General features: G+C 41.9%; 1 protein-coding gene across 1 annotated transcript in view; it reads left to right on the top strand.

The window, feature by feature from the left end:
* The window catches only part of uvrag (UV radiation resistance associated gene), an 88065-nt gene that overhangs the window by 28734 nt on the left and 41150 nt on the right, over positions 1-18181 (top strand). The window contains exons 9-12 of the mRNA XM_034606240.1: positions 2301-2385; positions 7302-7389; positions 7609-7669; positions 10711-10876. Of these exons, the coding sequence (XP_034462131.1) occupies positions 2301-2385; positions 7302-7389; positions 7609-7669; positions 10711-10876 (400 nt within the window). The remainder of the gene's footprint in view (positions 1-2300; positions 2386-7301; positions 7390-7608; positions 7670-10710; positions 10877-18181) is intronic.

Here is an 18181-nt window from a genome sequence, read left to right on the forward strand (position 1 = left end):
ACATTCAATATGGCCTCCTAAGCATTTTCATAGTTACTGAATAGATCCTAAGGTTGTTTTATTGGTTGTGATTTTAATTTGACTTGATGGAATGCACTCTGCATCATACCCACCTTCATTTCATGTTACCCAATTGCTTTGGATGCTGCGTGAGTTAAATGTCACTGGATAACCTGACTTATCGCTCTTGAGCTTTTGCACTGTAAAAGCTGTAATGTCCTGTCAGCAGAGTGGTTGACGCAGCTGCATTTCTCTCTGAATCCCACACAGCCCACAGTCAGCTGTCGGGGGGGACCTGAAAGTAGAAAACTAGAATGATCTATAATGAGATTTAATACATTTGTAGCATTATAATGCCTCCCCCCATTTTGGATCCTGAGTCCATGTCATTTTTAATATTGAAGATGGTGTGTCAACACGGAAATCAACAGAATCCCTCGCTGCCTTGTTACATGCTGTTGTTATATCCTGTTCCATCTTTTCGTTATGCAAACTGGAAAAGGTTAGAGGGATTTCTGGAGAGAAAAAAAAAAGCATGGATAAAACAGATAGGACATAGCTGGGCATTACATGAAAGCAAGCCTGCTGTAGAGGCCTGCGCAGTCGGTGTTAAAATAGGTTTTTATGTCATCGCTCACAGCAGAGGGTCTGTCTGATCTCTGTCTGACACTATCTGTCTTCTAAGTTAATCTGATGGAGATACATCTGAGTACCTCTATTTTCTCCTTCCCTCCATCTGCAGAACTCACCATCTCCTTTCATCCTGGCCATGCTAGTTAGAGCGGCCGGGATGTCAGGGGGGAAATATGTGATAAAAAGCAGGTGCCGTGATCCATCTGATCACACATGTGATTCGACAGTCTAATTGCTCAGGACACACTTTCCTGCCAGCTCCCTTCGGCCCACTCGACTGAGGGTGGCGCTCACTGTTGCTTGGAACTTAAATGGTCAAATATCCTCCCAAAAAGGCTGTAATGTGGAATTAAAACTGGAAAATGCAGGTGAACACAAGGAGAGATTTTAAAAGTAGAGCTGGAATTGCATTTGAAATAAAGTGGTACACCTGAGGAAATTAGTTAAGTTTGGAGCTCTAATTCATCTGTCTGCGGTACCTTGCAGCTTACACACAACTTTCAATACACATTTTCAGGCTTCATGATATTATAGAGCAAAGTTAATGTTTAAAACTATTTTAATCCTGTTAATGGAGACGAGATGACTTTTGGTTAAAATTTGTAAAAGGAAACACTGAAGAATCACAGAATATCATGTCGGTTACGATGCTTATTTTTTTTTTGCTTTCAACTCATTTTTTGGGGTTAAAATAATGTAAAAAGAAACCAGGAACTAATAGAATCATATTTGATGATGTAATTATACTTCTTTGTTTTTTACCAACTTCCTCCTACTCTTCCTGGGGATCTGTATGCCCTTCAGTTTAAGTTCAGTGCATTTTAAAAGGAGGCACTTAAAAGCATCTTCATCATGATGTGACCGTGGAACTGTGGAGCAGCAGTGACTTGATCCCAAGGTCCTCCTACATGCCTGCACTCTTCCCCATGTCCCACAGAGTTTTTACACAATTTTTAAATAATCATCACAAGTTACATACTATCTTTCTATCTTCTAACTTCTAGCCAAACGCGGTTAATAAAAAGGCAATCACATTTTTCAGTTTATTCTACAGTGTTGGGGAAGATTGCAGGAGAGAAGACTTTGATTTGATCATTCTCTCTACTTGATTCCTTATAATGTGGATCATATGCAATAACAGCTGCATTAAAAACTATTTCAAAGCTGAAAACTAAATTCTTATCATGTATTTTGTGCATTAAATAGTGAAAACTCTTAAATGTCTGATTTTGGTTTTATTTGCCCACCACCCCACGCTGTGTGATGCTGCATGAACATAGATTAGAGAAATGCTCTGTTAAAACCCTCAATTATAATTTGCTTCTTTATGGTTTCATGCTACACTGAGTTATTGTGTGCTTGCCAATACTGCGGTTACACAACTACCACAAGATGTATCATTGCTGTCCCTTATCTGCCTGATTTTATTTATTTGCCCGGCTCTGTATTTAGAGTCTGACAAATCCTGTAATTTGCATACATGTTTTTGTTTATTTTTATGTGGTGTCAAAAGGAAATGGTTTTGGCCTTATCAAAGTTGTTTTATGCAGCTCAGGTTTTAACAGTGGATGGCTGCCAACGAAACCCAAGCCCACCTGGCTGTTTAGATGTAGTGGAAGAGAACACACACCTGATAATTTCCTCTTTTTTCTTTCTGTCTCTGTCAGAGGAAGCGTTCGGCGCTCAGCACGAGGGTCTGAAGGAGGAGAAAGAATCCCTAACTAAGCTGCAGAAAGAATGCACCGCCAAGAGGTATGTGTAAACCTGTAATTAGCTATTGCTTTATTTCTGCATCGAAAACACATTTTTTCAAATGCATTTATCCCGTTGCCGGGGGCCCACTGAATGATGTGACCCAGTGTGTTGCTCAATGGTATTGAATTGTGATGAGATTACATCCTGCACTCTGCCTCCCACCTTGCTCTTTCAAAACAAGGGGATGTTTTTGTGGCTGGCGCTGCCTATTTATATGTTCTCAGAGTTTGCACTTTGTGCTAAAACCCCTATCAGCCTGTGTTTTGTTTGGCCCGTGGGGAGATGTGTGCGGATGGTGCCGACTCTGGATACAGCTTTGTTTGTCAGGGGAGAACCTGGCAGCCCCAGAGAATACACCAGAGCCCCAGTGAGGCTCACAGGGCCCCACAGACCCCGCACACAGGACATTTATACAGAAAATTGTACATCTGTCCGACATTCATTCCTAAGGAATATCAGTGTTTTTGTTTTCTCATAGAATTATCTATTTTTTTATTTGTTTTTATTTGTTTTACTATAGCAAGGGAAAAGGAATCAGTCAGATTATTGTATAAGTTACTGTAGTAGACATTAATCGATGTGATTACTCTTTTTGAAAATCTAAAAGTACTTCACTTTGCCTTTCTGCACTCCATTTACACTTGTATCTGTGAAACTGTAATCTGCATACAGAGTTGTATCTAAATATGATTTTGACATGATTTCATTACATTTACACCTGGTGTTAGTATGTGTCTCGCATTGAGATCTGATGAAGATCTGATCGCTGTGTCCAGCTCAGGTCACATCCTCCTCATTTGCGCAGGTCCACAAAAACATTAAAGGGGACATAGCATGCAAATTCCACTTTGTTAGTGCTTCTACAGGTTAATGTGGGTATCTGGCATGTCTACCAACCCAAAAACTCTGGGAAAAAAACACTTGCGCGTTTTGTTATGGTTCCTCTAAGTCAGAAACGTCATGCTTGAGTGACTCGATTGAGCTTCCTGGGTTTTGTGTCGTAACAAGGCACTGGAAGTCTCCCTACATGGTCTTGGCCCACCCCCCACCTCATCCCCCCCGCCCCCCCACACTCGTTACGCCGGGTTTACACCGGAGGCTGCGAGGCTGCGAGGCAGCGCAGCGCCGTTCCCAAGCACGCAGCCGCCTGGCTGTTCACACGGGACGAGCATTCCTCCGCTGGTCAGCCCGCGATTCACTCACATGTGGCATTTGTCTGGATCGTTGGGACTGGGAGGCTGCAGCAGTTGCTCGGGCGCGACCGCTCGCTCTCCCATGCGTGAGCTGGAATTTGTGTCAGCGCCACACAGCCAGCAGTGTGGAAGACTTCCGCAGTGTTCAGCACTACTGTAACAGTGGCACAAACACAAACACACAAAATCATGGGGGGAGAGGAGGGAGGGGGGAGCTGGCTCATTAGCATTTAAAGGAACAGGCACTCAAAACAGGTCACTCTGTGGAGGGCTGTTTTATACAGGGTAAAAAGGGTGCTGTTTTAAATGATCCTTGTGGTATTTTGACCAAAGTATGTTACAGACATTTCATTAAGACCCCAAGGAACCATATCAACTTGTGGTAAAATGGGCATGCTATGTCCCCTTTAAACAACAACAAAAAGAAGAAGATACTAGCCGTTCATGACACTGTGTTATTGTGTTTGCTTGTGGTCTGTTGGTGATGTCTTCACTCCTTTCTCAGGTGTCTTGAATAACGTGATGCGTCGGGAAAGGACTGATTCCTCTGTTGACTGACTAGTGGCTTCTAGCTGCCTATCTTGTTTGCACCCACGTACTTGTTTTATGTGGACTGACAACACAATTGCATTTACTCTTGTGTTTATTGTGGTCACAATACATCCCTGACCACCTCAGGAGGTGGTTTGGTTGAATCCCAATCCGTGCTCAGGGCATCTTGGGTGCATTTACAAATGTAATTTCATCTGGTCAAACTCTATCACACTGCACTCTGATCACACAAATCCCATGTTAATGCCAAGTTCAAATGGGGTATTTGTCTGGGAAGTGAGTAACCAAAATTGCCCTCAAATTGTTGTACACATTTTTAAATATAATTTTTGTATTTGTAGATCATGTTATACAGATTTGCGTCCAGTTTGAGTCTGATTTCTCTTCATATGTTTCTTATTTCTTTTCCCACTAATCATCACAACTTTCTCAAAATCCCACTAGTGTGCACCCCTGGTGCAAATAACACATTTTGTTGATTTTTGAAGCTGTAAAAATGTAAATACAATCCTAACAGGAAACCGAAAAATTTGCCTTTCGTGATAAATGGCCTATGCAAAAGTTTTGCTACCTTACTAAGTTAGTACTTTGAAGGGGCCCAATCCCTAAATACTAACATAGCTGTGTCTCACTTCAGAGGCCACCTTCTTCATGGGCTGGGTAGTCCGAAATGAGATGGTACAACTTCACTGCTGTCTAGCAGCAGAGGTCCAGTTAGACACGACAGAAAGTTTAGTTTTTTAACTGTGTGCCATCAGCTATTTGGTTCAGTTGAAGTGTGATGCTGAAGCATGAGATGTCTCATCGCTTGCCATTACATCCTTGAAAAATGGTTTATCACTTAAGTGCAATAAATCCTGGGCTAGTTTGAGCCCGAGAAATATCCACTGGTTGGAGCCTACGTTTCTCGTGGGATAGAAGGATGCATTTGTCAGCAGCGTTTGGAGGAGCCTTCGAAATGGGCGTGCCACTGTCACGCAATCTGTCTTCAAAAGCAGCCTTTGAAGGATAGAGCCCCTTAATTGAGACATAGCTCATAGAAGATATTTGAAAGCAGCTCCACCTCAACCAACTATGATATTACAATGCTGCTTCATGCATTATTAATAGATATGAATTTTCCCACAGAATGAGTTTGACAGTTGACTGTTGACAAATCGGGAAATGCACTTATTTACTTTTCATCAGAGAGCAGGATTAGAATGTCTACACCACATTCATATCTTAAATATGAGGCTGTGGGCAGTCGGTTAGCTTAGCTGTGTCAAATGAGAACAAAATCAATTGTTTGGAACTTTTTCCAAAACTGTTGGATACGAGCAGTGTGTGTGTATTTGCTTACTTCTGGCAGGTAATATGTAAATTACCACAAAGTAGTTTGTTTATGACTGGCATACATTAAGAAGGACAGTGGTGGGAAACTTTAGTTTGCGTGTTTTAGGCAAAGGGTTTGTAAAGGCCTCGCATCATTGTTTAGCCAATTGGAAGTGGCAAGTCCTGCTGGACAGATGTGTTATTTCAGGTCAAACTATCATTACACACCAATCTGTCTCCTCTCTTAGATACACAAAGCAGCCGCACACATGGAAAGGGTAATGATAAGAGACTGCTAACCACAGGCAAAGCCAAATAGGAAATTCATGTGAAAGGCGAGGAGCGTGAATGGGAGGATGCATCACATTCAATAACCATTTTTCCCCCAAAATCTCTTTTCATCTGCATTTAATGATAAGCTCTTACCCACAAGCGGTGGTGTAAGTGTTGGACAGGACACCCGAGGGAGAGACACACACACACACACACACACACACACACACACACACACACACACACACACACACACACACACACACACACACACACACACACACACACACACACACACACACACACACACACACACACACACACACGCCATCCAAACAAAGTTACTCAGACATACGCAGTCACAGGAGCTTGTGTGTGTACTTTTTATTTATTGTTCAAATATTTAAAAGCTTATTTTAGCAACATCTACCTGTAAATACATTTTAATAACATGGTATTATTGAAGACATAAGTTTAAATTCAGAAAGTTTTGAATCATGATGAATTTAATAGTTCAATTGATCTGTGCTAGGTGTCCTTTTTAATCTCGTATTCCATATACTGTACTTTTCCCATAGTCTCTAGCACAGCCACAGCTTTACTTTACATCCAGGTTGTCTCAGGGTTTTTACTGAAAGTATATTGCTGTCAGTCGTGCTGTCAACACACAGCTTTCCAAACAGCTACAGGTGGTAACTCACTTTACATCATTGTAATGCAGCAAATATAGTTTCTACATTACATTTTTTGAATACCATGGAATTTGGAGTATTAAAATATAGGAAACAAAACAATCCCTTTTTTTTCAGACTGTATTGGCTGATAGTTCACTACTTTTTTCGCCCATTGATGTGGCCACACATTGAATCATTACTACTTTGTAATTTATACATTTAATTTTCTTCCTCTTTCATACTTGACTGAATCATTTGGTTGTGTGCCTCGTACAAAGAGAATATTTCACTACACTGAAAACACCATATACTCACTCACTCACTCTGTGTTACATAACTCAGGCCAAACCACAGCTGACACTGACAGCTACTGGGGCAAACACAGAGACTTTTCCACTTTCCATGGGTCATAATTGCTGAACATCTTCCAGCCTGTTTTGATAATGTGACAAGCTGGGGTTGATGGACCCAGCAAAGCTAATTGGGGCTGTCCTGTTATGGATATAGAATGGCCAGTAATTTGGCAGTTGTGTTATTTTACTTGGGTTTTTTTAACAGTCAAACTTAATATAACTCAGTGCTGACTCAGTTAGCACTCTTCCAAGCGTGGCCCAGACAGAAAGCAGACTGGCCTCAGATTGACATTGACCTGCTATCACATCACTACGCAGCCTACACACTGTCTCCCTGTTCATCGTATTTTCCGTTAGCAGTGGGTCCCGGTGGAGCAATAAGCAGCCTGGATGATTTCTACTGCTTATTTCCACTTTTTCCCGTCTCCTCCAGCTACACTTCTTCTCCGACAATCTCATTTCTGCACTTTCTCTAGTCTCTCCTTCGTCCACCGCTCTTTAACTGCAGCCTTTATCTCATAGTGTCGTCCTTGTGTCTGGTTTTGTCTCTCCAGGGAGCAGTTCCTCAAGTCCAACGCTCAGCTCACCTTCCGCTGTCGTCAGCTCCTCTCTGAGCTTTCCTACATCTACCCCATTGATTTGGTGAGTTGGGCCAGATTGCTCTTCTTGTAAACCTGCTGCTCTCATATACAACTAAAGTTTTTAAATGCTGACACCACTAGACAATGACTTAATGATTTAAAACAAGTGCAGGTGCCGGCACAGCTGGGGCTTTTTTTCCCATGCAGCTTTTCATCTTGTCTGGGTTTGTTTCTGCTGTCTGATCATCTTTAATATGAAACCTCTTATTTATATTCCCAGGCTAATCAGTCAGATTATGTCATCTGCGGAGTGAAGCTGCCAAACTCTGAAGACTTTCAAGGTAATTCATTACGTGCCTGCTTGTGTGTTTCAGGGTTACAGGAGGATAAGGTGTGATAAGGCGTGCAGAACAATTGTTATGTCTCAGCTTTAATGCTTATTGAGATGTTTGTCAAAGCAGAACATTTAAAATTTGAAGGCAGCTGATATCATAGATACAGTATCTATGATATCATTTTTGGCTTCTCAACATGGCAATTAGGGCATTATGTGCATGAATAACAAGTGTGTTATTTTAATGCATAAAAGACATAATGACATAATTGAATCATCACTCATGAGCCACTATTTATACCTGCCAGGAAAGATTGACAACCTTCTTCACTCTGGCTAGTTCAACCAAAAATCACAATTCACCCACACATGACGTGTTTACCCTCAATCAGAAATAGCTGAACACCAATTAAATTACTTTCCTACGGCAAAGACAGTATTAGAATGATAATTATGAGTCACACACATCTTGCTGGGTGTATTTTTGCTTCTTTAATTATTATGTTAAATGTCAGGGGTTTGGTGTCTGAAGGCTGGGTAGCTTGTGTGTGAACAGCCTTTCTGATCTCTTGCTTATTGCTGATGGAGCATGAGCACAGTCTTGTATGTGGTTCCCAACCCCCCAGTGAGATCCACAAAACCCTCATGTTTTCATATTAAAAACACAGCAGGACATAAAGTGTAGTCAGCAGGCAGGTACAGCCGCAAAGCTCTTATCATTTTTGGTGGTGCAGGTTAGAGAAGGGGTCACGCTGGATGTGTTGTGATAAATGGGAGTTGCTGTCACAGCGAGGGGAAACTTGATGACTTCATGACTTCTCGGTTTAACAGGGGGGCCTGACTGAATGGGTGGTGAATGGTTCGCCTTGGTCTGCAGCACTTGTCTGACACGGAGAACACACCGGTCACTGTCCATTCAACAGTCTCTCACTCCACTTCCTCACAGCTGGTGAGACCAAGTGGGCCTCTGAAGCTATAACTCAAAAGGGGCTGTCCCAGTCTCCTCCGCTCCCTGCTGTCACACTCCACCTGTTACAATTCCTTTAGGAGCACAGAAGTGCAGCAGTGACAGGAGTGACAGTCAGCCCTTTTGTGTTTGCACCACTTGTTCCCATGTTTCTTCTGCCTGCGAGCCCTGCACAGGTGGACACTAAGCAGGGAGTAAGCTACTGAGCATGTGCTGTGTCAGATAAAATTGGCTAACGGAGAGCATAATGCACTTACTGCAAACTAGCTTTTACAATACTCTTCAACCTGGTTAGGTGACTTGTCGCTGGAGAAATGCAATTCCAATTTATATTCACTCTCCAACCTCTGTGACCGTTATGACCAGACCACCCTGCGTGCTCAGCGTGTGACGGCTGCGTCGCTGATCTGCTGCTCCACGTGCACGCTTCACACAGAGAGCATGTCTGCTGTGGAGCTGCTACGTTAGGATTCTGGTATCATTACTGTATTTACTTGAATAAAAGTAGGGCCATGTACTCAACTAAATGCCAGGACTCTGGTATGAAGTCCTGAATCTTCCTGTCCTGCAAATATTTCACAATAAAAACCTTGTTAAAGCTAATGGAAGAATTAAGTCAACAGGAACGCTAGAGTACTTTTACTTTGAAACAGGTACAGGAAGGGTTGCAAATATTTGTGCTTAGGACATATTCGACCGATGGACATTGACACTGCGGTGAAAGATCATTTTTAGTGGCTATTTCGCTCTGGGTCTCGAAAATAGTCGAGACCCAGGCTCACGCAGGCTGGCTGCTGATAACATGGGCACCAAAATGTCAAGCAAGATGTTCCAAGACGAACATTCGCCACACATGCATCTAGTGTGGCCCGGCCGTTATATATATATCTTGCAAATGCCTGCACTACATGTAGAGTCTTATATTATTATCCCCCTGCTGACCCCTGCTCTCATTTGCGTGAGGTCTGTCCCAGAGAGAGATTGTTCAAGTCCAGAGCTGCCTGCCTGGTGTTTAAGTCGGGTTAAAAAGGCCTACAGGGGAGGATGTTCCACATTAAGAGTCCAGGGTCAGAGTTAGTTGGAGTCCTAATCCCAGTGGGGGTCAAAGTGGAACAGGATGGCACTGAAGTTCATCTGCGCTTTACATTTACCTAAGCCATACCTTGTCAGCTCAGCCTTACCAGGTACCAACAGTCTCCAGTTGCACCCTTAGGTGTCTCTTCTAGTAGCATGTCCTTTACTTGACCTAATATTCCGGTTCGAGTGACGCATCATCCGAAAGCACCAGAGGCCAGGAAGCTGTTTTCTTCAGGTACTTTAGCTGCCATTGAGTGAAAAGATGCAGGAAGACGAGTGATACAGAGCAGGCTTTTTGTGTTAAATTGTAAAGCACACAGTAAGAGCCAAGGAGTTGACCACTCAATATTGTCATAGTCTATTATTTCAAAGCATTGAGATAAAAAACACTGTGTTTAGGTCTTTGCCTGAAGCAGGGTCCTGCTGCTGTTGGAGAATGTGAAACCACTTAGCGTGTAGTCTTGAAACCATTTTTTTTTTTTTTTTGCTTAAAGTGAGATGGTTTGCTGTTTTGTTTCCCTGTCAGAACGTTCACAGAGGCATCCAGTCGCCCTCCCTTAGAGTTACTTGAGCTCAGAGGGGATCGTTCCACGTGATGCTTTTGCTTCCCAAGTGCACATCTCATAGAAATTATCCCACTGCAGCCAATGCTATGCCACATTCTGTATCGCTTTCAAAACACTTTCCCACATGAACGAAAGTTCGCTCTTCCTCCTGTGAATACTTGGCTACCAAGTAGTCTTCAAAGTTTATGCATTTTTGTTTGGATCCACATGAAGTGGACACGGTTTATGGAAACAAGATTTATGAAAGTACATTCCAAACAAAAACATGCTCTGGAGTTTCTGATATAATAAAAAAGTGACTTGTTGATGAAAATGCTGCCACTTTGAATTTAATTAACATTGATTGATTTTCATTCATGTAGGTTATCTTAAAGTTTCTCTCCTGCTCTACATAATGTGTGACTCACTGGCGCCGTCGTTTTACTTTGTGTCCGGCAGCAAAGGAGGATGGGAGCGTGGCAGTCGCCCTGGGGTACACAGCGCACCTGGTCCTGATGATCTCGTGCTTCCTGCAGATCCCTCTTAGATATCCGGTGATCCACAAGGGTTCACGCTCCTCCATCAAGGACACCATCACCGACAGACTCACGGAGAAGGAGAGAGAGTAAGTCAGGCTGAATATGTGACGTGGAAAAAACTAAAACATCTAACCTGAAGATATTCTTTGGTCAAAAACGCTGACTCACAAGTCTATCTTCTTTGCTACACGATTCTTATTGACAACGAAAGTGTAGTGTTGTTATTTCTGCCAATTAATGATAGAGGATACTCTCTTGTGGACGATCTTAGGGTTTACTATAGCTCTTAGTCAGCCATGTATGAACTGCACGCGTTTCCCTTTCCCCAAAATATTTGGATCGCTTGTACTGATGTTCAGATTAGGGCTCTATTTTCATGGCTCTGTGGAGACTGTGGCATGAGGTGCTGTGAGCACAAATGCAAATCATTTAGGGTCCGGACCAAATGTGTTCTCAGCACAGCTCCAGCCTTTTATAACCTGGTGATTCTGCTAGGGAGCGTACACTGAAAGTAAGAGAAGTAAACGTGAATAGAGCAACGTGCATTTTTAAACGATTTAGAAATTAATTTTTAATGCCAGTGAAGATAGACCTTGCCTGCTAGAGTACAATCATTCCTGTAATTGTTTTGGCTACATTTGCTGATAGAGAGTCAGGAAACAAGTCATTTGTTGCTTTGTATGATGCCCTCGTGTAAACATGGTTAACTGTCAGTTTTTACAAACACGTAAGGGGTTCAAACAAACTGTCGCTGCACTCAACAGCATTGTTTTGTGCTTGAAGTAGCAAACCTACAAAAACGGAATACAACCTCATTAATGACCTGAATAAAACAGAAGAAAGGCAAACAAATCTTACATGTTTTTTCTATTAACTTTTACTGGACAATGTTACATGTGTGCATGTGTATGTGCATGCATGCATGTGTCTTATACACAGATGTCTGCTCCCAAAGACTTGCAACACTCTATTCCACAATGTAACGGCCAGTTTGGCCTAGAGATGTTCACTTTCTACAGCGTTACACAATCTGAGTTTCTATGTGACAATAACTTAATTTATCCCACACTGCGACTACAGGGTTTTCATCAAGGTACATTATTAACATCTCTATTGTTGGATAAAATAAATCAATTTTTATATTGGCACTGAAATAGTAAACATTCTGTGATGCTTGCTTTGGAAATTACTTTAACTATATTAAATTTAGAAAACGTCATCCTCTTGTAAGTTTTGGAAGACAAATCTTTGGCTCAGCAGATGCACAAGACAAATTTCTCTTGATTCTAACTTTTCTTTTATTGCCAGAAAAAGGGAAATCGCTGAAAATGCATTTTCTCTGTGTGGGTTCTCGACTGTCTGTACATGAGTTTTTAGAGACAGTAACTGGGAAGTGTGACATGATGTAGTACCTGTCCGTCCATCCATGGATGCATTTTTTAGCTGTACATGTGTTGGTCAGGCTGGAGGTCGTTTCGGGTAAACTAGATCACTGTGACTGTAGTAATAGTAGTTGGCTTTCTGTGCAGTGTAGAGTACGAGAGGGATTATATTTGAATATTTGTCTTCATCACATCCTCAGCTGCAGCCCAATACATTTTCCTGCCTTCTGCTGCTGGTAGCTTCAGTTTTGTCTCTATATACAAAACCAGACACATTTTAAGAGCATTCGGATTGGGTTGTATAAAATACAGAAAAATTGGCCTCTCGTGCACATATCTTTAAAAGCCTGAAATACATAATTTGGAAAATGTTTCTATTGTCCATAAACATGATTGCTGTATAGATGCACTTATACTTTCAAACTATTTTGTTGGTAGCGTGAGGTAGCGTGATCCTCGGTACTGGTTTTGTGGCCATGTACAGTTTGTTTGTTTGTTTGACAGAGTTACGTGTTTGAATGGTTGTCATGTGTTCAGCTGAGCTTCTACCAGTCCTAAGAAGGCATAGTATGTCCATATTGACAAAACTTATTTTCAAATGTGTTACCTCGTCTGTGTGTGTAATGTCCACCGGGTTGCTGTTGGATTTGATTAATAAGGCAAAGGTAATTTTTTATTCGATTACTTGAACAATCGATGGAATAATAGATAAAATATGATAAGATAGCTTCAGCCCTACTTTCTTGTTTCTTTTAAGAAACTCTATGAACCTGCAGAGTCCCTGAACTTGAAAGTATTCTTTCTGTACACAACTACAGTCCAAATGAAGACATTTGTTTTTCAACACATAAGCAGAACAGTAGTGTTGACATTGCATTGTCCGCTTTTGATTTGAAGCTGCCTCTTGTGTTTTCAGTGTTGAATAATTAGTTCTCTTCATCTAATTATGCATGTTTAACAGCAGTGTGTAAAGGCCATGCTTTTTCGTATTTACTATTATTTAAATAGTTCAGCTTATATTTTCTTATTGTCGTCCTGTTTTAATGTTCCTTCAGTGAAGTTCTGTCTGGCTGTTGGGACTCGATTTTTGGAGCTTCACACCCGTGCATCAATACACAACACACTCTCACCAATACAGACGGCAGTAGTGTGTCTTGACTTGGGTCAGAGGCAGAAGCAGATATTAGGTGTTTAGACTGCGCGTACCAACCACATTGCAGAGAGACCTCAGTACAGAAGCTTTTTTTTTTTTACACCTACAGACACACATAGCTTGGAAAGGACGTGCCGTCTTCTTCTTCAAGCTGTTTTGTTTTGCCCATGGTAACAACTTAAAGTTCCCTTTTTTCAATTTGCTCAGGTATTCAGTGAGTGAATCATGAAGCGGTGCTGAGACAGTAAATCACAGTGCCCATTATGTGTCTCTATCACACCTCAAGGCTGTAACCACTTGGCTTCCTATCTTCACAGCATGATATCATTTTTGTTGAATCAAGCACTATTTACGATTGAAAAATACCATGTTGACATAGAGAGCAGCAAATGATAAACTGTGGATCAAACATCACCTGAGACTTTTTAGGGGCAGTTTGTGTAAGTCATGAAGTGTACCGGCTCTGTAATTACAGCACAGGCCAATGTAATGAAATTATTATTTGTATGTGTTATGGTTTTGTAACTATGCATCAAGTCAGAATTAAAAACCCTGCTGCATTATGATAATTGCATGCTGGGGGCACACATGCTCAAGTATGCACCGTACATGGATCTCAGCATTCCACACGTGCAAGGCCCCCTTCACTAAGTGGGAGAGGAGGAGTCATGAGGAAGATTATGTTCTAATCAGCTGTGTTGCTAATAGTCATGGTTGAATATAATTGCCCCCCTTGTGTCAAGAGGTAATGCTGTAGGTTCAAAGCCAATGGAGGAGGTGGATAAAGAAGAAAGTCCCCAGTCATGCCTGCACTCGTCAGCTCTTCATATCACGGCTTTGTTTAGCCTGGAAACGTGACCAGTCAGCGAGCTCACGTTTATACAGAAGGGTCCGGCTCCCGCTCCCATTCATCCTATAATTAATCTACCCCTGATCTGCATGTCTTTGGACTGTGGGAGGAAGCCAAAGTACCTGGAGAAAACCCACGCAGACAATGAGCGCATGCTAACTCTACACAGAAAGACTCCAGAAAAAAGTGAGAAATCTTGCTCTGAGGCGACGGTGCTAAACACCGCACCACTGGGCTGCTTGTCTCTACAACTTTGGAAGCACTTGTAGGCATTTGTACTTTTAGCACTGAGCTCTCTGCTATGTGTTTCAGAATGCTGTAAAAGACTTAGGGGATCATTTGAAACCTGGAGGTGAATTTATACACGCCTCATTTATGTCAAATCGGTTTGTCTGAAATCATCATAATACTTTGGATTCTATCCTCATCTTATTCTGTGTTTATATGCTTATTGCATAGCCAACTATGGGTGTAACGCTATAGGGGTTAATAACTCTTTTGTTTACCAGTGCCACTTTGTGCTGTAGTCCCAATCCAAAAACAAGTCCCTGCTTATCCTCAATCAGGGCACATAGGAATGATGTGCAAATGAGCCCTGACACTTTCACATCCCTGTTTGTCATACTAAGCAGACAAATAGCTGGGAGAAAGTGTGTGAGAAAAAAAGACACTGTCAGACAACACAGTGAGTGAATGCTCATCTCTCTGTGTACGTGATTATGTCATGACAACAGCTGGAGAGGCTCCCTGGGAGTCACTTTACACATTTCCACTCCTACTATGCAGGATATTTACACTGGCATCCAGCAACAAAAAATAAACCCGCAGGCTGTGGGGCTGGTGAACAGACACGACTATCCAGCAGCACCCTTAGGTGTCTCGGAGTGGGGCCAAACACTCCAGCAAGCTTTAACCCCCACCCCCTCCACATGTTTATGACCCGTGAGGCCCCAGCGGGCTGCAGACACACAGCAAAATGATGTGTGGCGAGACGGAAAGCAACTAGCTGAGCTCTCAAAGTGTACAGAAAAGGGGTGATTAAAGTGTCGGAAAGAGGCAGCGGTGGTGATAAGTGAGGTGGCTTGGGATCCGTTTCTCAAAGTGTGGCAGGATTACCAAGCATTTAGTCAATTATAATGGCACGCACCCAGGAATGTTTTGTTATTTTAGTTGTGTGTTGCACTGTAGGCCCCTGTTGTACGGTAATTGTCCTAACCCCTCTTTTGCAATGCGATGAATCCTGTTGCTTTTTTTAGAGTCACACATCTTTTAATGTAAGGCTCAGTGTTCTCGCCTATTCTGTGGTTTTACCGCAGAACCTGTGGATACAAGTTTCATTAGCTAAAATATTTGACCCAATTATGATCCAACACAAGAGTCCCTCTTGTTTGTCTTTAATAGCACTGGTGACATCGGAGAAAGAAAATGTGTTAGTCTTAGACAGTTTATTTGAGTGTTACAAGCACAGGACATTCAGTGTGGTGGGAAAATATATGAATATAATTGACTTTGGCCAATATCACTTTATTTCTTTCCACCTGGGCTTAGAATAATGGTTGCCTTATTTCATATAGCTTGGTATTTTGCCACAAAAGGAGGCATGTGTTGGTCTGAACCCTGTTACCATCCAGCACTTGGGCACAGACCAGAGTCTGAACCTGGCCCTGGAAGAATGTTTGACAGTAAGGTGTGGAAGATGACCTCTTTGTTTGGCTGTCCATAGGATGTGGTTTTTGTGGGGTCTCCAAATCCTCCTCCTTGTCAGAGATGTTCTCTGAAATCAGTGGACTCTAACGGCATGTTGCTCCCACATTTTGTCCTGTAGAGAGCACAGTTCCAGTGTTTCAGATTGCCTGGGGGAGAAGTGGGGCCATGCGATCCAGATGTCCAGTGTTTGATTGAGACCAGAACCCAGCCATTAAAAAGCGAGCGCAGCGTCATATAGTCTTTCGCTCCAAATTGATGCAAATCAGTTTTTGTAAAATTTACTGTCTTTATCATTGGCTAAAAGAAAATCGAATGTAAGTGGGATTTACACATCACTGCTTGGTTCAGTCACAAAAGAAGCTGCTGGTGGAGGGGTGAACTTTTATGCCAGGGGAGGAAGGCTAGCTTAAGACCAGAGGAACCCGTGAGCCCCAAGAAAAGAGGTTATTGTTCCGGGGATTCAGTGGTTTCATGGAGCATGTGTATAGAAGGAGTGAGGGGATTACACCCAAACTACCCTGTCCTGCCCTAGGTTGCACAGCAGTGACAGGGACAAGCACTTTAAGCCTTTAGGGCATGATCCTGCTCAATCTACATTATAGGGACACACACAGAAGTAGAGTTTGTCAGTCATTTCAGAGGGCGTACTTTCTGTCTCATCCGCATAGGTATGTGACATTCAGATAGGTTTGATCTGATCTACAGAGGTTTAAAGATATCTCTTCTGAGATATTTGCTGCTAATACTGTACAATTGGTATGAATGGCATTTTATCATTTTCACCTGATAACATTGACCTTCTTTAGATGTGCCAAATTCGTTATTTTCTCACAATATGTGGTACAATTAAGAACAGAAATTTATAGTTTCGGGTTTGGTGCAATCTCCAGTATAACATGGAAATTTGAATGGCACAATTGTGGTTTCTATTGTCTCGCACTGTACAATAAATCTTTCTATTCAAGCAGTGTCGTATGCACATGTTTGGTAGTGGTCCAGTTACATAGTTACTGTACTCTTCATTGAAGAGATGACAGAGGCAATCAACTCGGGAGTCAGATAGCTGAAATCAAATTTGAGCAAATAGCTCATTATTTAGTTCTGTATGTCAACTGCAAAGACACCATGGGACCAGACAGAATGTTTACTTGCCTTTTGAGGTTTTCTACCAAATCATTCAAGGACAATGGCAGGAATGCTATGTTTATCCCTGTTCAGTCTTTGTCCATACTTCATTAAAACGATAACAAGAAACATGTGTGCTGGACGGCTTTCTGAAGGATGCTATAGGTTGAAAGGAAAGACTCAGCCAGCTGTTAGCATTTAATAGCATTGTATACTTGCTCATAGACTGAGAAATGGATGTACATGTCACTGTCTTTGTGTCTTTATCAGAGCTCGCCCTCTTTTTAGCTATGAGATGACAATGTCAGTCGGTGCGTCACTTAAGTTCCTAACGAAACACAGTTCTGTGAAAATTATTTAATTTTGTTTATTTGACATTTTTAAATGTGTCAGATCATCGAATAAAACGTAATAGCTGGTTTTGCCTTTCATGGAGGCAACCACTGCTGTTTGCTATAACTTGTGATGTTTTTCACTGTTTATATTTTGGCCCACACTTCTTCAATTTGTTTAATTCAGCCACATTGGAGGGTTTTTAGATCATGAACTTCCTGTTTAAGGTCTTGCCACAGAATTCCAATTGGAATCAAGTCAGCTCTTTGATTAGACCACTTCAAAACCTTGGCAAATGTGAGACAAGCATTTGTGTTCGACAGTGGTTTGCGCCTTACAACTCTCCCATGGATGCCTCTTTTGCCCAGTGGCTTTCTTATTGTGGGGCAAATGAGACCTGCAGGTCTTTCCATGTTTATCTGGGTTCTTTTGTGACCTCCTGGATGAGTTGTCGAAACGCTCTTGGCTGAATTTCGGTTTGTTTACATTTGTAGATAATGGCTCACACCATGGTTTGTTGGAGCCCCAGAGCCTTAGCATTGGCTTTGTAACAGTTTTCAGACTGAAATATCTCAATTTCTTTGTTTTGCACCTGTTGTTGAATGTCTTTAGTTTGTGGCATCATGTGTTGCTTTCCTTTCACCATCAATAAAGAAAATCATTATCTAAAATCAGCCAAGGAAGTCCTGACAGCTTGTTTTAGGGCACAGTTTCTGCATAAGTGCTTCATGCTTCATTGAACACCTTGATAGTTTCACAGTATTTATATAGCACCTGCTTTATAATCAAAGATGACATGGAAATCTCTGTTTCTGTATTATGGGACCTTTAATTGGTTTAT

The sequence above is a fragment of the Hippoglossus hippoglossus genome, chromosome 14, assembly GCF_009819705.1.
Source record: "Hippoglossus hippoglossus isolate fHipHip1 chromosome 14, fHipHip1.pri, whole genome shotgun sequence".
Classification (NCBI taxonomy): Eukaryota; Metazoa; Chordata; class Actinopteri; order Pleuronectiformes; family Pleuronectidae; genus Hippoglossus; species Hippoglossus hippoglossus.